This window comes from Electrona antarctica (assembly GCF_951216825.1).
Source record: "Electrona antarctica genome assembly, chromosome: 3".
Taxonomy (NCBI): Eukaryota; Metazoa; Chordata; class Actinopteri; order Myctophiformes; family Myctophidae; genus Electrona; species Electrona antarctica.
This window is the reverse complement of record NC_136808.1, coordinates 35,971,462-35,993,354: the sequence shown is the minus strand read 5'-3', so window position 1 is coordinate 35,993,354 and position 21,893 is coordinate 35,971,462. Positions and strand designations below refer to the sequence as shown.

The window sequence follows — 21,893 nt, the reverse complement described above, 5'->3', positions numbered from 1 at the left end:
TATTCTTTGCGCTTAGAATTGTTCTGTATCGTGCCTTAACTATATGAATTCAGTTAGAATTGGCCTTTTTGTTTTTGCCTGCATTGTAACTGCGTCCAAGCATACTGATCCTATTAACTATATTCTCCGTAGTATAAGGATAATAATCATGAAAATGAATTAAGTCTTCCCTCAACCCTGCTGCAGAATATACCTCCTGTCAGCAAATTACATTATTCATATCTTCAAGTCTTGATCAAATCTTGATATGCAGACCGATCACAAGAAGGAGATGTTTTGAGGAGAACTCGAGATCTCCGTCCCCTTCCCGGGGGATCTAAAGTTTCCATCCATCTCAGTAATATGGTGGCCTGGTAATGAAGGGACAGGTGGCAGGAGACAACAGGCTGCTGGGATGCAAAGCAGACGCCACTCGCTGGTGGCACAAAATCACAGGCTGACAAACAAACAAAATAATAACCTCCACCGGTACCGCCGGCTATACCTGGAGAGAAAATGAATTCTGTGAATTTGATAAGGGCCAACAGGGAGCCTTCACTTTTGACAGGTACAACTAAGGAATTTGTCATGGGTTCAAAAACTAATCTAATTTCTCCAAGAGCACACTTGACTGGCAAAAAGCCCCTATATTGGATTTTGTGTATACTGCGTAAGACACAAGATGTGTAGTGTGAGAAAACCCACAGTGGTAATTGAGGGATTAGAAATAAGCTACAAGAGTGAAAAGGTATTATTCTTTTTTATCTGTGCATTACCACGATACAAAGGCAGCGGGTGTTAAGTGTGCATCGAAAGGTAAACAGCAAACAACTCATCTTTTATCCACGGAAGAAGCTTATACAGTTGCCACAGCATATCACAAGACACACTGGAAGGAAAGCTGTCATTTTTTAACCCTATATACAGGACTTAGTTGACCGAGGCCCCTAGGACTCTATACTATATAGGTACCTTCCTGTTTTCACTTTATACACTACATATTTTCGTCGAAAATAGCCACTCTACAAGCTCACAGTGCGCTTGTAGATTGGCTATTTTTTATTGTAAAATGTTGCTCCAAAATAAGGATGGTTACTGTAAATAGACTATAACCATCTCTGAAATTTGATCTGACTCACACAGTAGTACGGGTCTTCTGGGATCCACTCGGGTATTACACATGACATACAGAGAGACAGACCCAAGTTCCGCGGGAACACAGCCGATTCCGACCCGGCCCGAGTGATTATGATAAAACACCACAGATCCGACCCATACTGGGTCCTGTGAACTGGAAAAAAGATTCAAGCTAATTTAATCACAAAATGCAAAAACTAGAAAAGTGTGTTCCTCAGAGGACGGGTCTCTCTTTGGAAGGCAGACATAGCCATTTGGAATGGGATCAGAAAGATCAAACTCATACATCTTGATGAGCCCAGAGATGTTTACCGGTTTGTGTAACCCTAACACAAACTTAGCCAATCACGATGATATGTGAAAAATCGGACAGATCCGATATAATAAACCAATTATCATTTAAGTAGCTATAGCCTACATGAAAGCAATTTGATGTATCACAACTAAATTTAACTAAGATAAGCAAAATCTCACGACAGGCCATAGGCCTACTGTATGTATGTTCATTGTATCACAGAAAATCGGGCATTGTTTTGCACAAATTCATCTTTAACAATTTCATTACAATATTATTTTCTACAAGAAAGTATTGCACAAGTGCCTGCACAAACAGGGTGACTGCTATATGCAACCATTATGTACAGTATTTAGATTTAGGTCTATCAGTTCTTTGTGCAATTCTGCCTGTGAGCCTTTGCTATTTCTGGTGTTGGCATACAAATCTTGCAAAATGTAGTCAAACCAATCATTTGATGCCAGCATACTGTGTGTGCATATGTACACACATATGCATATGCATAATGTACGTGTGTGTGTGTGCGTGCGTGCGTGCGTGCGTGCGTGCGTGCGTGCGTGCGTGGTGCGTGCATGTGTACATGCTTGCTTGTGTGCCCGCGTGTGAACATGCTTGTGTTACTCTCTACTGTACAGTAGGTAGACAAGGAGAGCTGAGAAGTAGGCAATTACACAAAGCCCAACAGAAAAGCACTGGTGGGAGACAGCAAAATAAGTGTCTTAACCACAATGCCACAGATGGGCAGGACAACACCCCAGTTTCCATCTCACCAAACAAACACAAATTCACACACAACGTACAGTAGAGTAAGTGGGATCTTCCAGAAGTGTCTCAAGCTTTTCAGCCAGGCCTCATTTACCCCCGAAAGGGTTAATTTGAAAATCAGTAATGAATTAATTGAATAAACCATAACGAGTTTGTCGGGTAATTGGATGAAGCCCCCTCTGTGCGGGCATCATGTTCGACTCTTTGAACCTCGTCACATCGCAGACAGCCTCCTGGGACGCCCGGCTCTCATTAGCGGCGGAGGAGGCTGTCTCGGTCGCTCCTCGGTGTCCGGTGCACACTGTTGCAGAGCTGCCTCGACACACACGCCACATCCAGTCAGACCCACAGTCACACGCTGATACTTTCAGACAGTTTCATCAGATTTCGGTGGGAGGTGATTTGTACAACTACACTGTAGCTGTGAACAGTTCTACAAGAGCAGAGGTACAGGAAAACAAAGAATCTCTTGTGTACACAATGTGTTGCAAAAGCAAAAACTCGACCCGACCCCGAAAACCTAAACAAACTATATGAAAGCTTGAAAAGGGAAACCAGCTATCCGGCAAACCCTCAAATCCTCTCTTCCAATGTTGCTTTTTGACAAAGAACTTCTCGCAGTAGTGCGCTGATGTAGCCACCCGGCTCACTCGTCTCTCATTAATCTGCTTCCACCAGCGGCATAGCACACAAAATGCATGCTCTCAGCTACAACCCGCCGGTGCCGCTGTGTGCTCCACTAGTGCCTGTCAACCGCGCTGTGACACCGAAACACGACAATGTCTGCAATTTGCCGGGTGGGTGTCTGTGGCTCTGCCATTTGAGGCGCTGCCACCTGTGTCGGCACTCTCCCCATTCGCCTTTAATTCAACAGCTGCACCGGTGGGAGAAAAGAGGGCCGTTAAGCGGGACCCAGATCACCTTTTAAGTTAATTTCTGGAGGTGGCGGGGTGGTGGGGTGGCGGGGGCACATGCACTCTGCAATAAGCATCAATTAGAGCTCTGACCCGATCTATCAGCATGTGCCCTTCGGTGGCACTGCTCGCCCTTTTTGCTTCATTAAAGCCTTCTCGTTCCGAGGCGGCGTATTTTGGTGCAGGTATTATTTATGGCAGGCGCGTGAGTGCCAGGTAACGCAGATGCTGTAGGGAGAACATTAAGAGAAAGAGAGGGAGAGAGACATAGAGAGACAGACAGAGAGAAAGAGTCAGAGAGAGAGAGAGAGAGTGTCAGAGAGCAAGACAGACATAGAGAGAGAGAGAGAGAGAGAGAGAGAGAGAGAGAGAGAGAGAGAGAGAGAGAGAGAGAGCTCTTTGCGTTGGTCACTCGTCCAGACCCCCACAGCTGGCAGCAGGCAGCGAGCGGAGCGGCCCGCTCCCTGGATCCTGCCTCCTGTTAGTCTGTTGTTGACGACATGTGGCAGTGATATTATCCAAATTAACTGCATCCCCCCTCGCTAGGCCCAGCCTCACTTTGGGTACTAATGGCCACCTTGCCTATTAATCTGAGTGGGGAGTTGGACCTGGGCAGAGGAAGAGAACAGGTGCAGAGATATGGATAATATAGATTATTAATGAACTTTTGGAACGGCTCCGGATCCACCTGGCTCTGTTTGTGGCTCCATATGTCGCCTTGGCTGGTTCATCTGCACCAGACCTCAGGTGGTTTGACGGTGGCCTGACCCAGTGTTGCCGTGGTGTAGCTGGCCTGGACACCAGCGTCAACAACCAAGGGGGCTGAGCCCGGCTGACCAACCCGGTCTGGAGGCCACGGTTGGTCCTCAGCTCAGCGCAGATTTTTATTTCTAACTGACCCTGTGAAGATTCCCACAGTAAATTAACCCATTATAAGACCTAGCCTGAGCTAACGGTTTCTGGTCTAGAGGGGCGGGTCGCGGCTGAGATTTGCGCACGCTCTGACTGGTTCACCGATCTGTCCATCAGCCCTGGTCCCTCCTCTCCCCCCTAGTGCAGCACTACGTCACATCATTTGGAGCGTCGCCCACCCGGAAGGGTTGACTCCCACTCCTAGACCAGAGCAGCCAATGTGTTTCCCCAGGCTTTCATTCTTTTCGTCGACGAAAATTAAAGCCTGGGTACTGAGGCTAATTAAGACCATATAGTTCTCACAAAACTTTTTTTCAAGAATGTACAATACATGGTTGCAGTGAGCTTGTATATCTGCAAAAACATCTAAAATTACCCGGTGCTCCATTGAAATAAGTTGCTTTTTCAACATAATCTAACAAGAAATAAAATGAAAGAAAAAGAAAAAAAAGGAAAAAAGAAATGGCACATTGCCCAGCATAATGAATGCCAAAAAGATTTAATCTTCTGCTCATTTCCATTTTTAAATAATCAATATCCAATAGATTATTTCTCACCACGGCACACTGCCAATGTTAAATATTTGACCCCCTTGGCCCTGGCATGCCAGAATAAAGTTTTGGATACAGCTGAGCACAAGAAACAGAAAGCCCACAAAGTTATGCACCAACTTCCACCAGCTCGCCTGTCCTCCCTCGCTACTTCAATGTAAATGCGAAATAAGGCGGCATCAAAAAGATGTGTAAATTACATCTGGCTTCCAGGACACTATCTGCCTGCCAGGGAGCGTCCGTAAATATTTATTGCAGAACATCAGTGGACTGTGTGAAGGTGCGGGTTGGCTGCCAGGGGGGAGAGAGGAACGTGTTTGTGTGCGTGTGCGTGTGTGTGTGTGTGTGTGTGTGTGTGTGTGTGTGTGTGTGTGTGTGTGTGTGTGTGTGTGTGTGTGTGTTTGTGTGTGCCGCTCTAAAGTAAACACGCACACACACAAACACACGTTTGGATTACTATATCTGTGAGGACATACATGTATCAAGCTTAACACAGGTATCGCACACTGAAAATAGCCAATCGCACATGACGCATTGCACTGCGACCCGTCGTGAGCTTGTAGATCAACTATTTTCGGTGCGCTAACTGCTGTAAGAATAAATCAGGCATAAATCCAGCAACCAAACCTCTTAACCTAACCTCTACGTGCCCAATCATAACCCTCCAACATGAATCGTTTCCTAACTGTAAGCCTGGTGTAACCATAGAAATCCATTTAACCATTATCAAACAAAATTCTTGTGAGGACCAGCGTGTCTATATTTCTCAAAGTCTGTACTGTCTAGTGTCTATACTATAGTTGGGACATTCTGCTTTCACAAGTATGGTAATACAAGTGTACACACAAGCACACGCACACACAAGCACACGCACACACGCACGCACGCACGCACGCACGCACGTGCAGATGACTTTGTAATTCATCATTTTCTTTTAAACTAAGTGCAACTTCGATGGTGGCTTTTTCCCTGAGAGATACAGCAGAGCCAATTTTCAATTAGCTGCAGTTTGACAAGAGTTACAGAATGTCCAATAATGAGGAGGACACTCCGTCAAGCTATGGGAGAAGAGGCTCGGACAGCAGATGAAGATAACATAACTTTATGTCTACCAATTACTAGCCGTGATGTGGCTCTCTAATGTATATGCTACAAATTGCTACATTATTCCATAGAGTAGTAGTGTAGTGTCAGCATTTCCCATATTATTTCACAATGGATTAGCTTTTTAGCCACATTTACAACCCTCACTCTTCAACCTACACGCGTGTCTCACTAATGTTGGTATAATTTATTCTATGCATTGCATTTTATTCTGCATAACTCTGCGGTGCAAATGTGCTTGCTGAACTTAGAGCTGCAGCTATAATGGCTTATGTTGCTTAATTGCACACGTCTATGTGCTGAATATGTATGGATACATCTGTGTATGTGTAGCAGTAGAAAAGCGGAAGAAATGTTCTTATTTTTTTTTGCCATACCAACATTATTTCTCCACTCTAGATATTCAGAGAGATAGATGTGTATTTGTATGACATACATTAGCATACAGCAGACAGACATGAGTTGTTGGACCCGCTGTTTCTCATTCTTGCAGCCAAAGCAGCTCTCAATGTTCATGTTCAACACACTATCCATTTCCTGCTCACATGAATATATTGATTGTCTTTACGCTACGAGCTTACAAGCTTATCCAGAACAGTTTCAGACAAGTCCTGTCTTCAAGGGGAATAGTCTGATGGATTAAAAAACAACTAAAAACAACTGCCAAAGCACATTCAACCCCACATTAAACATAATTTTTAGTTTTTTTCCCGAACCCAATCATCTAAAATGCCAAACATCCAGATTTTGACATATACTTTCCCTGACAGCAGTAAATATTTTATGTTTAGCCTTAATTTATTGAATCAAAGCTATTTTAGATTCTAACGCAATTAAGTGCCTTGGATTTTCTTTTCTTTTTTTTGTGATTCGGTTTCAGTGACAACTAAGGTCAGCTATTATTCAGTATGCAGTGATGTCATTCATATTGTGTGCATGCGTGTGTGTGTCGCTCTTGACTTAAGGAATAAACTTGATGGATATACCTTTTTATTTTGGTCACACCTTTCAACAATTTCACAACAGAGGCCTTGAACAGAATATTTGTATTCTTCTCTTTCTTCCACCATGGCTGCCTGGATCCAGTGCTAACCACTTTCAAAAGCAATAAATGACTAGAGACAAAATATTGGAAAAGCATGAAATTACTGCTCCACTGTGACTTGTTTACAAGATCCAGTAATCAGACACCGATTTTCAGATAGCAAACGGTGTTCCTTCCAACACGGACGATGAATGAGCATTCGAAACATTCTGTGAAACATACGTGATTCCATTCCACAACAGACAGGCCAATATGAACCAGAATAGTGCATGTACTCTTTGTAAGTAAGCTTTAACATAAATATATATATTAGCACATAGACCATGCATGAGAACATTATTACTTGTTCACTTTTACACATTTCTTATAAATGAACTAACTTTCCTTTTGAAATCATACATAATTACTCTTCAAAGAACATTTTTTTCCCCCAGACAGAAGGTTTTCTCATGTTACACATTAAAGCCAGACACGTCCACCCACCACTGTGACCCTCTCCTCTCCACAGCCCTGTCCCTCCACACAACCAGGGAGAAAGGATGGCCTGACTTCTGTGGAAGCACAAAGGGACTGGAGCCCAGGACTAATCGAATGAAAAACTGCCCTCTTCCCCGCCGGCATCAGACTTTTTGACAATGAGTAATGTAAACTGTTGAAATTTTAATTGTGCTATTTTTAATCATGTGTTTTAGCGCTGTACATAATTCAACCACTGTACCGCAAGAGTCACCGCGGAAATAACACGCTCAAGCAAACCCGGCGGTGTGTTTTTGCACTAATAAAGCAAGCAACACGGTTCAGGTTCTTCCCAAACAGTCCCCGGAGCTTCAGTTCAGCCTCAGAACTGGAGTAGCATCCACACACAAACAGAGAAGAAGAACAACATATTGACGGAGGCAGCAAAATGTTTCCTCAGGATACATTCAAGGATTCATGCGCTGCCCACGGCAATCATATCTTTATATGGCTGTCTATCTCGGCTGAGAAAGCCAGATGAATAGGGGCAGAAGGAAATGGATATTGAAGACAGAGATACAGAGGGGTGCAGCTGTGCACTGTGAGCTGGCGGGATGCTGACTGTGGGAATCTTTTGTGTGCGATAATACACAGCGCGAATGTATGCAAGGCTGTGTGGGCTCGTCGGGGGGCTTTGAAAGGCAACGCTTTTCACGACAGCGATCGCTGCTGCTTATTCTTCCCATAGTACATGTTCTGGCATGTGCATGTGCATGTGCATGTGCATGTGCGTGTGCGTGTGCGTGCGTGCGTGCGTGCGTGCGTGCGTGCGTGCGTGCGTGCGTGCGTGCGTGCGTGCGTGCGTGCGTGCGTGTGTGCGTGCGTGGTGGTGGTGGTGGTGGTACTCACAGGCATGGTCTGTCCACCGTGCAAGCTGTTGATGGCGGCCTGTGCTTCTGCGTGGCTGGAGAACTTGACAAAGGCGCAGCCTGTGTACCCACAAAGAAATGGGGAGAAGGGAGAGAGAGAGAGAGAGATAGAGAGAGAGAGAGAGAGAGAGAGAGAGACAGAGAGACAGAGAGACAGAGAGAGACAGAGAGAGAAAATAAAGTGGGATGGAGGTGGGATGGGGAACAGAGAATCAACATCAGTAAGGCAGCATAGAATATGGCCCAAAAAATATCAGTCATTGTTCTCATGTTAAGTGTGTGGTTTGTTAAAACATTCATGACATTTGTGTTTTCGCCGCATAACTGAATAAATACAGACTAAATGTGTTTAGTCTGTATCCACCCCCCACCCACCCCTGGATGACCCAGACTTGTTTGTGACTATTAATCTGCTTTAATATTTACACTTTGTGATTTGTGTGCAGCCACTCGTTAAAGAGATTATGATGATGACAAAGGCAAGTATTGTAATCTGCCCATCTAACACTGAATCTTCCGCTCCTCACGTATAATTTCATAAAGGAATGTGTGTGTGTGTGTGTGTGTGGGGGGGGGGGGGGGGTCTGTCTTGTAGTTATTGTACACAAAAGACAACAAAATGAATGAATATATTTTATACAACTTTTTTTTGTATTGGAACCAAAATGTTATATTTCTTTCCCCCAAATTAAGTTCCCCCATTAAATTAAAATGTCAAGCTTTACCGTTGTCATGGACAGTGTGAGCTATTATTTTACATCCTATTCTTATCCCTTTGCCTCCAGGTAACTCATGTGTTAAGTCAAGATACATCTCATTAGCGACCTCGTCGGGATTAATTCCGCTCCCTACTTTTCATTAAGCATGGAGGACCGATGTCTTAAAACTGTACCGCGTTTCACCTTCAGCTCCTATTGAACTGCAGACGCAAAAAACTTCCTCAACAAGCCAATTAGACACTTCATATGCATTTATTTATCATCTGTTCCCCACAGGGGGTGAGGTGAAGATTCATTCAAATTACGCTGGCTGATAGGTAGACCCATTTTAACTTCAGCATCTCAGGAGGAAAGCTTTGCCTCGCACAAATGAAGCAAATGAATCATTTACAGACCCAATGGGAAAGACTAAAAGGACAACAGGCGTATAATAATCAACTATAGGCGAATCTCCACCTCCACCTCTCAGATCACACATACAGTAAGAGCCAGTGTTCATCGGTGGAAACACTTTGTTGCAAATAAAAGTCCGGTAATACAAATAGACTTGAGTAAATAAAATTAAAGTACAAAAGTAGAAAGTACTCATTGTGCAGAAAAATAAATGTACAGTATGAAGAATAATTTGAAAATAGCCAATCTGCGAGCTTGTCTGTAAATGGCCGAAATGTACATATAGGAGCTGAAGTGGTTTATGTATGTTTTGTAATACCGGTAATCTAACAAGTAGAAAAGTACTGGAAATGGGAAATACTCAAGTAAAGTGAAAATACCTCAAAATGTTAGGGTTGGGGTTAGGGGTAGACGGTAGGCTACTTGAGTAGATTTACACCACTTGTGTTAACGCTTCCATTTTTAACTCAAATGGACCCGTATGGTCCATGTGATTAGAATTGTACACTGGCGGAGTTAAATTAACAGTTGATGATTACAACTACAGTATGATGAAAACTAAAGCTTTGGTGGGGGTGTATAAAAACAACAAGAGTTTCTAAAGGTTTCCTGTACATTGAATCGGCATCAAACAAAGCAGCAAATGCAACTACAGAGGATGATCAGATACGTCAAAAAGAGTCTTTGATTTGTGCCATGTGCCACCATAGCAGACGCTCTCCCTTCTCTGGGGCGCACCCCCTTGGCTCGAAAGCAGAAAGAAAAAGGAAAGGCTCCCTAGTTTGTCCGGCTGAAACTAGGCGTCCCGCTGGCCGCCGTTTGACTATGTTCCTCTGCTTTTGATGGAACAAAAGTGCTTAACCTTTGTAGTCGAGATAATAAGGGACAGTTTGTTCTGGCATTCAAAGGGCCTGTGGTTTGTCCACCAGGCGAGAGATGGGCTTACTGGTGGGCATCTTTGCAGTAATCACCTAACGAGGTTGTCAGATATTAAGGCTGGGTCTCGGTGCCCTTCACAGATCAGCCTGGCCAGAGAGAGAGAGAGAGAGAGAGAGAGAGAGAGAGAGAGAGAGAGAGAGAAACGTAGAGGAAGCTGAAATTGCAGAGCTCGACACATGGCATTTAGAGGGAGGAGTGCTGTCAAACAAGGTCCTCAAAAATCGTCATCTAAACAAGACATGCCACCTTGCTTTGCTCTGACCTAGAAAACAAACAAAAATACAGTGAGAAGAACATGTACTGTAAAACACACAGTGTTAATTTAACTCAAATCAGAACCAAATGGAACCCATGCAGGTCCCATTTGCACAATCTTGGGAGTTGAATTAACACTGAGGATTTTACGGTGTGACATCTCCAAAGAGTTGGAAGTGCTGCCGTCTCATAAATTATAGTGCACATCTGAGGGCTTTTTTCCTTTTCAATTTGATGGCTGAGAATGAGGGTGGTGGTGGTGGGGGCGGTGGGGATGGGGGATTGCATTGCCTTCAAGCCAGAGGTAATATGTATGCATGAATTCCATTGCGGTAGATGGGTGACATTTATAACACAGCTTAATTACAGACCTAAAAGCCATCTCTCTATTATTCGTGACAATTCAGGGGGCCTCTAGTCAACTCTGGCAGCAAGTGTTGCACTCCATGAGTGACTGAGGCCATCGAGAGATTGATGCTAAAAGAGTGTTTATTATAAGCGACTTTGGGCTTGTTTTCCAGTAAAGTCGCTTGTAAATATTGGTAGTTGCAGAATTGTGGTTTTGTGCAGTTACTTTGGGCTTGCTTCAGTTGAACCACTTTAACCCTAAACACATTGGCCATGTTAACAATACATCTTGAAAACTATGAGAAACATCTGGAATGTTTTTGAAACATTTTAAAACAACGCAAATTGCATGCAGGTCACTGTCTCAAAATATTTTCAGATGAGGGTCCATGGCCAAATACATATTAATTTGGGGATCTAAAACAACAGACTGTCCTGCCTTTTAGTTGCTTATTTTGATAGACCTGGTTGCTTTGTTTCTCTAGCTAAATCTGACAACATCGATGCAAAACTTCTTCACTGTTTTATTTATTTATATATTTTTTCCCCTTTTCTTTTATTGGGCAAAGGAGTGGAACCGAGTGCCAGCCAACACTGGGCACAGAGGCTGCCTCTTGGAACCCATGCCATTGTCAATTTCAAGGTGTCTCTCGTTCGAGTTACACGGCGCCCTTGTGATGATTGCGGCGGCTGCCAAAATAATTTAGCCGTGGCGCCTCTTTAATGACTGCGTGGGACCGCAGCGTCGAGGTAAAGAGATATGATCAGTCACCTGGATAGCGGAGCATTGTCTTGGCGGTGGCACCGAACCGGTATAGACGTTAGACGTTACCGCAGTGCCTTGTCGTCACAGCAGAGAGACTGAGACAAAGGGAGCGACCGAGGGAGCAGGAATGAGAGACAAAATGTCAACACACTGCAGAGGTACATATACGGCAGGTGGTGAGAGAGAGAGAGAGAGAGAGAGTCGGGGGTGGGGGGTACAGAGGGGACCGGGAGACAAAAAAGGAGCTAACAAAAGAGAAAAGTGGAACCTTTCTGACACCGTGACAGCGTCCTTATTTCATTTGATGTGCTGTCAATCAGCACGATGCACCTGTGCAGGCAGGAAGGGGGCCAGACAGAAAGAAGGGAAGGAAAGGTGGGAAGAGAGAAAAGGGGGGGGGGGGGGGGGGGAGAAGATGTAGACATATAGGTGTAGGAGGCATGGCTCACTATGGGCTGCTTATCTTTCATGTACATTTTAGTATTATGTACAATGCACGCATTATAATCGCCCCCCAACCAACACGCCCGCACGCACGCACGCACGCACGCACGCACGCACGCACGCACACACACACACACACACACACCACACACACACACACACACACACACACACACACACACACACACACACACACACACACACACACACACACACACACACACACACACACACACACACACACACACACACACACACACACACACACACACACTAGTGACTAGCCCATCACATATTCCCGTTCACACATCAGACAGACATTTACTGTAATATGGCAGGATAAATCACAGGGAATGTGACAATAAGAGAGAGAGAGAGAGAGGAGAGAGATAGAGAGAGAGAGAGAGGAGAGAGAGAGAGTGTGTCTTGGCTTCCTCAGCCATCACCTTAGCATGCCATGCAGCTTGAAATAAATTGTGTGATCGTGGGGAGAGGAGCACCTACATCACAGAATGATGGTGGCAAGAGTTGCAGTATATGTATTTTTTTTACAGGTAACAAAACAAAGCATGTATACACGCGTTTGGGGGGGGGTTGAGCTCATATTCCCTGAACGCACCGCCGTTGGTGAAGAATTCCCGCTGAGAATGCTTTTATTTACAGTTGGACATTATCCTATCCTCACTCCCCCCCTAGGGAGTGAGGAAAGGGGGGGGGGGACGTGGGAAACGAACAAACAACCCCCCCTCCTCCCCCCTCCCCTCCTCCCACCACCACCCTCCCGCTAACAGTGAGAAGGAGAAGATGAAGGGGAAAGTGGGCAGTGAAGAGAATGTGGAGGAGGTGGTGTTTGTGATCTGTTTGTTTTGTCGAAAACAGGAGCCAGCCACAGAGCGGAGAGGGGTTGGAGAGGGGAGGAGGCGGTCGTCTGAAGGAGTAAAAACGAGTTTAGAAACTAGAGCCCAACTTGCATGAACAGCCCGAGAACAGCAGATCTGCAAGCTCACAAAGCATCGCGTCTGTAGCGCGTTGTGAGTCTGTAGGTCTACTGTTTTTGGCATGAGACACCATCGGTGGAACGAAGTATGAATCTGCCATTTTAAGCGAGAGGAGGCGGAGCATGGACAAACGAGTGCGAATGACAAATTGAAAGTAGTGAGAAAAGAGCGGAGGAAGGTGTGAACACACACACACGTGCTCGCGGCATCGGTAGAGTTTATAAGAAAAGTGTGATCGACAAATTAGGAACGTGTGAAAATTCATCTTATAGAGGACAGCCCGATTTGAAAGAGTGAAGGAATTTAATGAAAGGAGGAGGAAGAATATACAGCAAAGGCAGTTAAAGAGGGACTATGAGTGAATCCATTGTTCATGTGCACACACGCACCTGTGCAATGTCAAACAATCTGTTCACACAAACAGACATACATTATTGTCTTGTGTACAATGTTCTTCTATTCTTGATGTTAATTATTTCTCAATTAATTATCATTTTGTCATCCCAGTGTGTCCTTCACACTTGAATAGAGAGGGAGATACACACACACACACACACACACACACACACACACACACACACACACACACACACACACACACACACACACACACACACACACACACACAACAGAGAGCGAGAAAGAATGAAAGAATGGAGTAATGGATAGAGATGGAGAAGTGCCTGGAGATGAAAAGAAAAGAGGAAGAACGGAGAATGTCAATAAGAGTACAGTAACTGAAGCGAGACTAGAGAGACGTAATGACTAGAGAGAGAGAGAGAGAGAGAGAGAGAGAGAGCGAGAGAGAGAGAGAGAGAGAGAGAGAGAGAGAGAGAGAGAGAGAGAGAGACATCGTGACCAGAGAGAGAGAGAGGGAGAGAGAGAGAGAGAGAGAGAGAGAGAGAGACATCGTGACCAGAGAGAGAGAGAGAGAGAGAGAGAGAGAGAGAGAGAGAGAGAGACATCGTGACCAGAGAGAGAGAGAGGGAGAGAGAGAGAGAGAGAGAGAGAGAGACATCGTGACTAGAGAGAGAGAGAGAAAAGGGGGGTAAACAAGTGAAAACATACAGTACAGTCATAGGCAGGTCGAGATGAACGTAAACAGAAAACAGGACAGTGATCGCTATAGAAATGTAATAGTTTTGCTTTGGCACAATCCTCAAATGATCATTTTCTTGGTGATTATTCTATATGGATTAGTAGGATTACCAATCAACCAAATCAATTCATAATTTTATCACTTTTGTCAAAAATCTCAGGTATATAAAATACACACACACACACACACACACACACACACACACACACACACACACACACACACACACACACACACACACACACACACACACACACACACACACACACACACACACACACACACACACACACACTAGAATGTAAGTGGAGTGGAGTGGAGTGTAGTGGAGTAGAAGTATAAAGTAAACGTACAAAATGCTTGCTCAAGGAAGATGAATAATGAATGATTCATACATGCCCTGTCGTGCGATGCGTTGCGATGCGCATCACATTGTGAGTTTATATTTTCGGCATGCAATGCCGTCGTACGACAAATTATGCAAATCACTGGTTCTCAACATCTGACCACTTAACACGCCAGCCTTTCAGCTGCCGTGTTAAGTGGTCAGGTGGGCGGGCCTTTTCAGAGAGTGTTTATTTTAATGATCAATCAATTGATTGTGTTCCGGCTTGGATCAATGGAACTATTCATGCCTTAAGCTCCTAATTAACTGTATTACAACAAAAAGCTCACTTTTCAAGCTTTTAAATAAACATAATTTGATCATATCTTTTAATATTAATGTTATATTATAGATGAATTCTTAGTGTTTTTGCCAGTTATTTGGGGCCCCACTTGCAATATCCTCACAGCCCACCAGTGGGCCCACAGGTTGAGAACCTCTGGTGTAAATCATGCTTTAGTGCAGCCTAGCGTATAAAAACCATGCTACAAATGAATGTCTTCAATTATCCAAACATTCCACAGGGAAAGCAGGTATACGTTCTCCGTCAATACTGGAATGATTCAAGTTACAGTATTCCAGTTATAGCAATACAGTATAATTACTGTAAAGTAACAAAAAAGAAGGAAAAAAAATACAGTAGAATTATTGTAAAGTCAATAAAAGTTGGAATAAAAGCCAATGCGTGTCTGAAACTTGTGCTGTAAGAAATGCATGAGGCACTCAGCACAGAACAGGACAGCGCATTACAGCACAGTACAGTAATACAATCTATTTGTGGAAACCCAGCACAGTGTGCTGGTGTCAGAAGAGCAGTTTCTACACCTCGACAAAGAGCAAGAGATGTGCAACATGGTGGGTAGCAAACAACAACACAATCACTAGGTTTTCTGACCGCGGAGGAACCTGGACAAGAGCGAAACAAGCACACAGGTGTACAAAAGCAATCCCAAAAGAAGTGACTGTTATGTGTGCTGCCGGCCTGCCACATTCTCAAACCTTTTTCTACCGCTTTCAAGATTTTTCAAAAACGTTCAAAAATAGCAGATGTACATTACAAGCTCACAGTGCGGCACAAAGTGACGCGCTGTGAGCTTGTATAGTTTTGAATAGCCAACACTAACATGTAAAATGACACAGATGTTTATTTTAATGAATTAACATAGCACCAAAATCAGATTAACAACTTGGACTCTTTATCAGCAACTTGATAATAGGCAATCCAGAAGGTCACAACGCTCAGATCGGCTATTTAAAAAGTGAAACAAATATTTTCAGATGGGGGTCTGTGGCCAAATACATATTAATTTGGGGGTCCTTGACATAAAAAATGTTTGAGAAAAAAAACGTTTAGGAAGGAAGCCCAAATAAGCAACTACACTTAAAAGGCCAATAAAACAAATTGCCTATAATAAGCCTACAAGGCAACTGCCTGCTCAAGGAAGAGGATAGTTAATAGAGTATACACTGTGTAGTAGTTTACATTTACAAGTTTTGCAAATGCTAGCAAATAATGCTGTCACACCCAGAGGGATCCAGAGTGAAAACGTAGAGGACAATGGTCAACTCTGTCAGCATCTCTAGGCGAATTCATGGCGCAGTGCCATGTAGGCCAGGTGTAGCTAATCAGTGCTGCGGCGTAAAGCTGTGCTTTAATGTTACACCACAGCTACGGCACAGGGATCCCCTCCGTGGATTTGTCCAAGAGATGATGAAAATACATCAGTTTATTATTGAAACAACTACAATGTTCCACTTACGATGGAACATACAAACTTACAGGTACAAAGTACAGGTAAGCAGTGGTGTGCACTGGTTTATACAGTCTAATAGTAATAGTTATAGTAGCCTACACAATAATTATTGTGCACTATGTAGTTTCCGGTCTGAATCTGTCATGCCGTCTCAATTCTCTCTGCTCTCTAGCTTTTTGGTTAAGTGTCTCTGTACAGTATTTTTGTATGGTTTTGTGTCTACCAGATACGACAACTACATTGTCCTTCATTATGGCCTGTGTTGATGCATATGCAGAGAAGAACACAGAACATTTGTACTTTTCTGTAACTGCATGCTTTTTACTGAAAAACCTATTAGTATTTGATGTTTTGTTTATTGAATTATAAGAGAATAATGGAGCTGGGGCGGAAGTGCAATCCCTCACACGCTTGTGTTTGTGGACGAAGCTGGTTTCAATCTGGCCAAAGGCAGTATAGACGTGGATGAAATGTTCTAGGCCACAGAGTCACAGTGGAGGATGTGCCGGGCCAAGTCTTGTGCTGCAATAACATCTGACAATGCTGCTGCAAGTACACATGATTCCCAGGCAACACCCGGCAACTCCTGAGATCTGACTAGATCTGAGAGAGAATGAGAGAGATTTGGCAAATTTGAGGGATAGAGATGTGCGGATTGTGGTTTTATCCACGGATGCTGCAGATTGGGTGGATTTAGGAAATATCTATCTATCTATCTATCTATCTATCTATCTATCTATCTATCTATCTATCTATCTATCTATCTATCTATCTATCTATGATAAAAACTCCTTAGCGATCGATGTGACAAAAACAAAGGAACTTGTCATTCATGAAAAATATCCTGTGCAGTCCATTACGATTAGTGGACAAATAGTGGAGGTAGTAGACAATTTTAAATATTTGGGCAAATGTATTGACAGCAAACATAATTTCAGTGTAAATACTGACCAGATTTTTAAAACCTGTAACCAACGCCTCCACCTACTACGCAAGCTCAACTCCTTTAGAGTGAGCAAGCATATCATGGAAACAGTCTATAAGAACCTGATAGAGGGAATCTTGACTTTTAACATGGCAATGTGGTTTGGCAATCTTAATATAAAAGGAAGAAGAAGAAGCAAGCGGCAGCGAATAGTGAACCTAGCCTCAAAAATCATTGGGAAGAAACAGAAACAATTAAGGGAGAAGGAAGCCTTTGCAGTGGGGTGAGATACAAACTTAGCAAGATATTTTAAAACCAAAACAAAAAGATGGCCGTGCAAAAGTTGCGACGCGATAAAGTGATGGAAGATGGAGGGCTTGCTGTTACTATGGATATGAATACAGTCCTTGGTCACCATCGGTGAGAGCGACAGTGGTGGGTGAACTTATCCATATAGAATCCCATTGCCTACAGTAACAGCTGCCTCCATAGGCTCTATAGAGTGCTGCACGAAGAAGAATAGAATATATAGACCAGTGCGGGTCTATATGCAGTAGGAATCGGATAATATCATTAATTCAGTTGGATGAAGGATTATAGGGTGACAAAAAAGTCCATCCGTGCATATTTAGTGAGGAAAAATGTTAGCTTCACCGCCGCCAAAGGAAGCTAATGTTGTTTCTTCCATCACGTTCTCCATTCCTGAATACAACCGAGGAACATCTTTCTGCATGGAGGTCAGAAATCTGCAATGGATGCTGCCGGCGATGTCTTCACAGCAGAACATTGCAGCTATCGGGAATGGTTGCGTCATGCAAGAGGATTTCCCCCCTGGAGTCTTTAGTACTTTTAGCACTCCATCTTTGCTGTGTATAATTAAGTAATATCCCCGTTACAATGTGATAGACCCCGGAGAGATGGAAAGCTGAGGTGGAGCACGACACATACCATCAGCATCCAGTAAACAACTTGCCTCACCCACGCCGTGCTACTCATACTCTGAGTTGGGGTCGAACCCATGACCTTATGATCCAAAGGCGACAGCTCTACAGACTGAGCTACCCAGACATACCCAGGTGTTGCCATGCTGCAACACCTTGTGAGCTATTTTCAGTACACAACCAAGAATATAAAGGGATGTTCACGGCAAGCACACGATAACTATCACATATCGGGGGCCCGCGGTAACCAGCCTGGGTGGGGGGCCTACTGCCGCTGATCATTGGAAACAACTATGAATGAAGGAAGTAAGGAAGAGGAGGCCCAATTTCTTCCCAATATTGTTGCTGCGCATAGTCTGTTATGTGAGCGTCCACACTGACGAACGAGTGGCATAAAAATCACATGTTGTGCAGTCCAGCTGTGTCAGAGCCCTCACACGGGGGCAGAGAGAACCATAGAGAAAGTGTGTGTGTGTGTGTGTGTGTGTGTGTGAGTGTGTGTGTGTGTGTGTGTGTGTGTGCGTGTGCGTGTGCGTGTGCGTGTGCGTGTGTGTGTCTAGCGTTAGCTATATTCACACAACAAAACTCAAACACAAAACGGAGACGGCAGTCACAAACTACTGCAGGATTTTCTTCCCCACTTCAAAATGTTTAATTTCTATCCATCTTATTCATCGATGGATTTGCTCGATCTCTTTCTGTCCCTCTCTCTCTTTCTCCCACACACACTCGCAGATGCACGCATTAGAGATGCGTCGGCGGTCTATACATTTACAACAATAGCCTACTACACATGTATTTCACAAAATACCGACACAAAAGATTGATGCATTGTTTATTCAGACTAGATCTATTCATTTAGGGTAAATTGATTTCAATCTGTTGTCGCCACTTTAAGGTCAGCGCTGACTCGCGTTTTCTCGAGACATAAAAAGATTAATTTTTTCCCCATGCGGTGAAAATACCTTTAATGGCGGTGGGTCGGGTCAGCTCGGGTTATGAAAATAGCAATGTGGTTGTGCGCGATCAGAAATACCTTGGGAGGAGAAATTGAAGAGAAGCCGGGAACGGTTCAAGACTATCTCTGCTGCTGACTCAACAACAACAACAACAACAGTCTGTGTCTAAAGCTTTCATACAGAACTGCCAGATGGGATGATGGCACAACATTTAAGCCTTGAGCAGGTTGTGTAGAATATGGCTCGAGTGTGCTATACAATACTTAAACCTTTTAATTTTGTATTGTGCATTGTATGTTTTTCTTCAGTTTATACTGTGGTGTTAGACAGTTACTTACAAAATATGATGAGAATTTCCATGGAAATGTGAGTGCAATGTTAAAACCTTGTACTGTTGACACATCTGAATATTATTTAATTCAATACACATTACCAGTTTTAGCTAGACAGATTCTATTACATGCTGACATTCAGTGTAAATCAAAACTATGACCGTTATATAAGGAATATTTCCATCATCCCCTGGTATATTGACGGAAACATTGAAATCATCATCATAACTGGCTTTAATCGATATTGTTGACAAATTCCAATGGAACTTTTGCATTTTGATCTATTTGACCTTTTGAGACAATAAGTCTTAGTTTGTTGTTAGTTTGAGTTAAATGTTTTGGCCGTGACCTTCTGCAGGTGAACTAGGTGTTGTCCCTATAGCATAGAGAGCACTGTAGTGCTTTGAGAGCTGCAAGAAGGTTAACATGGTTTCAAGAAAAGAGTCAAAGCAATTAAGGAAGAACTGTAATCCAACAGACAAGGAGGTTCAGCAAATACACCAATGCGCGCGCGCACACACACACACACACACACACACACACACACACACACACACACACACACACACACACACACACACACACACACACACACACACACACACACACACACACACACACACTGTACTATATAATAGGCTACTGTGCGCGTACTATTTGATAGATAGATAGATAGATAGATAGATAGATAGATAGATAGATAGAGAGAGAGAGAGAGAGAGAGAGAGAGAGAGAGAGAGAGAGAGAGAGAGAGAGAGAGAGAGAGGAGAGAGAGTAGTAATACAGACAGCTAGCTAATGATTAAAACAGAGAGACAAAAAAAGAAAGAAAGAAAGAAGGAAAGAAGGAAAGAAGGAAAGAAAGAAAGAAAGAAGGAAGGAAAGAAGGAAAGAAGGAAAGAAAGAAAGAAAGAAGGAAGGAAAGAAGGAAAGAAGGAAAGAAAGAAAGAAAGAAAGACATAAAGAAAGAAAGAAAGAAAGAAAGAAAGAAAGAAAGAAAGAAAGAAAGAAAGAAAGAGAGAGGAGGAGGAGAGTGGGAGGTGTGTGGGCTCTGACCCTTACTGGCCCCATCAGGCCCTCGCAGGACGGTGCACTCCTCGATCTGGCCGAAGGTCTCGAACAGCCGGCGCACGTCGTCCTCGCTCTGCTGCTTGCCAAGCATCCCCACAAACAGCTTCCTGTCTTCTGGAGGGAAACCGGGGGGAGGGGAGGAGAGGAGAGGAAGGGGTGGGGTGGGGCGGGGATGGGGTGGGATTTGATGGGGGGATGGGGGGGTTGGGGGGGCGGGAGGGTAGCAGAATAAGGAGAGAGAGAGAGAGAAACACAGACAAATGCTACAGCTGATGGCACCGTTCTGCTGAGCTGTGTGAGGCACAACTACAGTATAACTCCAAACCTCTGCCTTTTATCAGCAGTCTGCCGCGCCTTACGGAGCCTAATGTACGCTGTTGTCGTAGATTTTTGCTGTTGTTGTCTTCGACGCGCGCCACTGTCGCTACCGCTGTTGATCTCGCCGTTTGCTGCCGCCGCTGTTGTTTTTTGTTGCTGCTGTTACTGTACGTGTGCGTGCGTGTTGTTCCGCCCCCCACCCTTCCAATCCCAGAGCCATCCGACCGTTACGAGTTAGTGAGAGAGAGACAGAGAGAGAGAGAGAGAGAGAGAGAGAGAGAGAGAGAGAGGGAGAGAGAGAGAGGGAGAGAGAGTCATGTCTCTGTGGGCTGTTCTTTGTCGCTGGATGCGATGACAGCATTAAGATACAGATGTTGTAGGTGCCTACTATATACGGACGGCGTTGGGAGCATGGTGGGTGTCAGGTGGAGAAGAAGGAAAAGACGGAGGTGGAGGAGGAACTATGGCTGCTGATGCTGCGAATGGATGCGTTCATTTGTGCTCAAGTCAGAGCAAAAGTAGGTCTGCTATATCCAGTAGACCAGTGATTCTCAACCTGTGGGCTGGGGGCCACTGGTGGGCCGTGAGGATATCGCAAGTGGGCCCCCACATCATTTTCAATCAAGATTCTATTGATAATATAAAACTAATATCAAAACATTTATTTATCTATTGTTAAGTCTACAATAATAATAATAATAATAATAATTGTGATCCTATAAACACTGAGGTGTGTTTGACTGTAAATGCCAGAATGTTTCATGCCCCAAGGAACGGCCCTTCAAGACATACTTATACCACATGTCACTCTGTCTACAGCACATCCTCTCATCATCCACCTCACTCTGTCTACAGCACATCCTCTCATCATCCACCTCACTCTGTCTACAGCACATCCTCTCATCATCCACCTCACTCTGTCTACAGCACATCCTCTCTCTCATCATCCACCTCACTCTGTCTACAGCACATCCTCTCATCATCCACCTCACTCTGTCTACAGCACATCCTCTCATCATCCACCTCACTCTGTCTACAGCACATCCTCTCATCATCCACCTCACTCTGTCTACAGCACATCCTCTCATCATCCACCTCACTCTGTCTACAGCACATCCTCTCATCATCCACCTCACTCTGTCTACAGCACATCCTCTCATC

General features: G+C 44.0%; 1 protein-coding gene across 1 annotated transcript in view; it reads right to left on the bottom strand.

Annotated features, from left to right (window-relative positions):
* Positions 1 to 21,893, bottom strand: part of LOC306919764 (CUGBP Elav-like family member 4) — a gene marked incomplete at both ends in the record, with an annotated part of 217,083 nt that overhangs the window by 29,035 nt on the left and 166,155 nt on the right. Inside the window, 2 exons of the mRNA XM_079496315.1 lie at positions 8,068 to 8,147; positions 20,400 to 20,528. Coding sequence (XP_079352441.1) covers positions 8,068 to 8,147; positions 20,400 to 20,528 — 209 coding nt within the window. The remainder of the gene's footprint in view (positions 1 to 8,067; positions 8,148 to 20,399; positions 20,529 to 21,893) is intronic.